Source organism: Colobus angolensis, unplaced genomic scaffold (assembly GCF_000951035.1).
Source record: "Colobus angolensis palliatus isolate OR3802 unplaced genomic scaffold, Cang.pa_1.0 Scaffold64, whole genome shotgun sequence".
Lineage (NCBI taxonomy): Eukaryota > Metazoa > Chordata > Mammalia > Primates > Cercopithecidae > Colobus > Colobus angolensis.
In genome coordinates this window covers 1,092,636-1,097,206 of record NW_012120043.1, presented here as the reverse complement: position 1 = coordinate 1,097,206, position 4,571 = coordinate 1,092,636, and the positions used below count along the sequence as shown (strand labels likewise).

Here is a 4,571-nt window from a genome sequence, read left to right as displayed (position 1 = left end):
AAAAAAAAAAAAAAAAAGGATGGTCCAGGAAGTGGGAATGGCTTGTTAGTGAACTGGGCCCAATTGGAGGGAGGAGGGGCAGGGGTCTATTAATGGGGCCTGGATGACAGGCTGGGGCCGCAGGTGGGACCTGCAGAGCCAGGCTTATTCTTCCAGAGAGAACAAAGGTGGCAGAGGGAGCTGTGGGCTGGCGCCAAATGGGCAGCCCGGGCAGGACATTGGGGTCCTCTGTGAGTGGCCAGCAGCCCCCACCTCCCTCCCTGCCTCTCGCCTTTCATGTGTGGCTCTATCACCTGGACACCGTCACCTCAGTCTGGTTGGGAGTGGAATGGGACATGGGTTGTAGGGACATGCTGGGCTTCACAGGGGCCACTGTATGGCCCTTTGGAGGCCAGATGCCCAGAGCCAGTTGAAACGAATAAACGTGCTAAAACGCTTCCCCACCATTTCCCATATTCGGTGTCCCCATGGTTGAGTGGGTCGTTCCTGGGTGTGATGGAGACAAACCCCGTGCCCTGTTCTGCCACACTCAGCCCCTGGCTGTCCTCACGGAAGGGCCTTGAACGCCTGGTTCCCGGCCCCACCCTGGCTGCCTCCTGCTCCAGGACGCGACCGGCCGGCACGGGCTGTTCCCTCAGGGTGTCAGGTGTCTCGGGTATCCTGAGGCCTGGCTCCAAGGCTCACACCTCCCTGGCGGTGGGGGCAGGGGGGGTCCCCGGGTGAGCAGCTCCTCCCGCTGAGCCCCTGCCAAATCCCAGCTGTGCCCTTGGTCTTATTTATAGGGTCCTGGTGGCCTGGCAGGAACTTGAAGACCTGGAGCTACAGCCGGGGGGGCGGGGACGGTGGGGCCTGGGCAGACTGCTCCTGTGGCCTGGTGGCTGCCACAGCCTTCCCTGGGCTGGGGGTTCCTGGAGAAGTGGGGGCCTGGTCACTCGTGCCCTCAGGCCCAAGCGGAGAGGAAGCCAGGCAGAGGGCCCTGGGCTGTTCCAGAATACCTGGTCTGCTGAGCGGTGGCCTCAGAGTCACAAGCACACCTGGAGGCTCCCAACAGTACCTGGCCTCAAGTGTAGCCGTGGCAAGTCACCCGCATGGGACCATGACGTGGGCGTAGGCTGCCCATCCGTGCTGACAGGCCCGGGGTGGCCTCTGCAGGCCCACCCTCCCCACTCACCCCCCTGGAATCCCTTGCCTACCCCACTCCACAGGGCTTTATCCCAAGGAGGAGAGGAGGTCAGGAGACCCCACCCCCGCCGTCCGCACACCACCTGGAGCCAGTGTCGCCCGCCCCCAGGGTTACGGAAAGGAGAAGAGGCGGGCCCAGCGGGGCAGTGCCAGGGAGCCACCCCCTCCTGGGCCTACCCCACTCCATCTGGGGCCAACCCAGAAGCCTAGGTGCCCACGGAGGTGCCAAAACAACGTAGATTCGGCACCCAGCCAGGCAGGGCCACCCACAGGACGGGCGGGCACAGGGCGGGGCCACCGTGGGAGCGGGTGGGGCCCGCCTCTTCCCAGAGGCTGGTGGGCGGGGCCAAGGACTGGCAGGGCTCAGGGTCAAGGCCTGGAGACCAGGAACTGGGCCGAGGCGTCAGGAGCGGCGGGGACACCCTTCCACGCCCGATGTCCCCATCACTGGCGACCTTCACCCTCCCCACCATCGTGGGGTGAAGGTCAGCACCCTGCCCGCCTGGCTGCACCCCACCCACCCCCTCGAGCCTGCTTCCTACAGACCTCCCGGTGCCCTAAGGGGCATTCAGTCCAGGGAGCTCAAAGCGCCTATTCCCAGGGGGACATGGAGGATGTGAGCAGAGGCCCAGGGCGCTCCCAGCTTCACCGGGCCAGGTAGAGTAACAAGAGCCGAGCACAGTCAGGCTTCCCGGTCTTTAATGGGGCGGGGGCTGGGGGCAGATCATCCAGAGAGGTGGCTCCGAAGCTGAGGTGGACCTTGGCGGCTGGCTCTGCAGGGCAGAGGGGATGGTATGCGGCCCGTCAGGCTGGGGGGATCTTGAGAGGTGGAAGGAGAGCCTCATGGGTGGCAGCCAGAGCTCAAAGCTGAGGAGGATCGTCTGTCCCTTCCCCAGTCCCCAGGGCTTTAAACAAGCAGGGCCTGGAGCCCAGGCAGAAGCCTGCACTGCCCTCTGGTGGCCTCCTTGACAGGCACGGCTTCCCCAGGTGGCCGGGACCCCAGGAGCTGGCTGGGCCCACCTGGCACCCCTGCCCAGCCCCTAGCCGGGCCTCGGGACACGGGGTACGCACCGCCTACTCCAGGGCCTTCACCAAGGCCTCGTTGGCCTCAATTCGGATCTGGATCTCTGCCCGAGTGGCCTCGTCAGCTGCCCCCAACAGCTCCGCCTGGGCCTTCTCCAAGTTCGCCTTGGCTGCCTGCAAGGGATTGAGGGGCGGTGAGGGGCCAGCAGGGACCCCAGCCCGGCTCCTGGTCCCCCAGTGCTCCCTCCCCCGCAGCCTGGACAACTCCCGCCCTGCTCAGCCTCAGGTCCCCTCTGGCACTCACCCCCAGGTCCAACATGTCCAGCGTCACTGCCTCTTCTGCCAATAACTGCACGGAAGAGTCGGCGTTCACTGCGATGGAACCACTGCTCACTGGGGGAATGGGGTGGGGGGAAGGTGTGAGACCTCACGGGGCCAGCCAGTCTCAGGGACGGCCCTGGTCAAGTGCAGAGCCCCCTGTGAACCAGAAGCTCCACAAACACTCAAGTCTGTGTCCTGAGTGTACTCACAGACCCACAGGACTGGCCCTGGGGCCCAACATGGGGGGCAACTGCTAGAGAAGAAAACAGGGGCCCCAAGAAAGAACTAGAAGCTGGAGGGACCCCCAAAAGCACTGCCTGGGGACAGAGACCCTCCCTCTGACCCACCACCCATGGGCTGAGCTGGGATCCGGGCCGAAAGCAAGCTGAGTTCAAAGCCGGCTCTACCATTGGAAACCACTGATGCTTAAAACTGCTTTTTTCCTGCACAAATGACCTTCCTCCCCTAATCTGATCAGCCCTCCTGACATGGTTTCTTGAGGGGTTTTTTTTTTTTTTTTTGGCACAGGGTGTCACTCTTGTTACCTAGGCTGAAGTGCAGTGGCATGATCGTGGCTCACTGCAGCCTTGAATTCCCCGGCTGAGGCGGTCCTCTTGTTTCAGCCTCCCAAGTAGCTGGACCACAACCAGCTAATTTTTTGTAGATAGGGGATTTCACTTTGTCGCCCAGGCTGGTCTCAAACTCCTGGGCTCAAGAGACCCTTCCACCTCGGCCTTCCAAAGTGCTAGGATTACAGGTGTGAACCACCGCACCCAGCCTCGCCTGGTTAGTTTCTTTTTATTTTTTGTAGAGACGGGGTCTCACTATGCTGCCAAGGCTAGTCTCGAACTCCTGGGCTCAAGCGATTCTCCCACTTCAGCCTCCCAAAGTGCTGAGACTACAGGCATGAGCCACTGGGCCTGGCTGGTTTTACATCTCTTGCTTCACCCATCACACGTTGGTTAGTCCAGAGCCAGTCATAAACCGGTTGAGAGCAGGGTCCACTCTGGTTTGCTTTCATCACCGCCCAGCCCAGGCTCCTCAGCGGACAAACCTGCTTAAACTGTATTTTCTTTTTTGAGATGGAGTTTCACTCTTGTTGCTCAGGCTGGAGTGCAGTGGCACGATTTCCACTCACTGCAACCTCTGCCTTCAGGGTTCAAGCGATTCTCCTGCCTCAGCTTACTGAGTAGCTGAGATTACAAGCGGCCACCACACCCAACTAGTTTTCTGTATATATATAGATATATATGTACATTTATTTTTAGATGGAGTCTTGCTCTGTAGCCCAGGCTGGAGTGCAGTGGCGCAGTCTCTCCTCACTGCAAGCTCTGCCTCCCGGGTTCACGCCATTCTCCTGCCTTAGCCTCCCGAGTAGCTGGGACAACAGGTGCCCACCACCACGCCCGGCTAATTTTTTGTATTTTTAGTAGAGAAGGGGTTTTACTCTGTTAGCCAGGGTGGTCTCGATCTCCTGACCTCGTGATCCTCCCGCCTCGGCCTCCCAAAGTGCTGGGATTACAGGCGTGAGCCACCGTGCCCGGCCTAGAACGATTTTTTCTCGCAGCCTCAACTTAGACGGAGACTGACCTGGGATGTGGAGTCCCGGTCTGGCCTGGCCCTGCAGCCCTCCACCGGACTCACCGAAGTATTTGGAGGTGGTGCCGTCCTCTGCATGCACCACAACCAGCCCCGGCCGCAGGACCTGCAGCGTGGGCACATGGGCCGCCAGGATGCCGAAGGCTCCGGTCAGCGTGGGCACGTCCACCTGCCGGACGTTGGCACCGTTGAAGAACACCTGCGACAACAGCGTGGGGAATGATGGCGGGGCAGGCCGGCCCCGCGCCCACCCCGGACTGGGCCTGTCCTGCTGAGAAATGGGTCCGGGCAGGACCTGGCGCTGATGTGAGGCACTGAGACAGCCCAGTGCAGGGATCAAAGATTGCAGCTTTGGGCCGGGCGCGGTGGCTCAAGCCTGTAATCCCAGCACTTTGGGAGGCCGAGACGGGTGGATCACGAGGTCAGGAGATCGAGACCATCCTGGC

General features: G+C 61.5%; 1 protein-coding gene across 1 annotated transcript; it reads right to left on the bottom strand.

Annotated features, from left to right (window-relative positions):
* Positions 1-1,864: 1,864 nt before the first annotated feature.
* On the bottom strand, positions 1,865-4,477 carry ATP5D (ATP synthase, H+ transporting, mitochondrial F1 complex, delta subunit; the record flags this gene model as incomplete). Its single annotated transcript, XM_011964006.1, has 4 exons — positions 1,865-1,955; positions 2,254-2,379; positions 2,510-2,598; positions 4,171-4,477. Coding segments are annotated over 3 exons (519 nt in total), but the record flags the coding sequence as incomplete, so codon positions are not given.
* Positions 4,478-4,571: the final 94 nt, after the last annotated feature.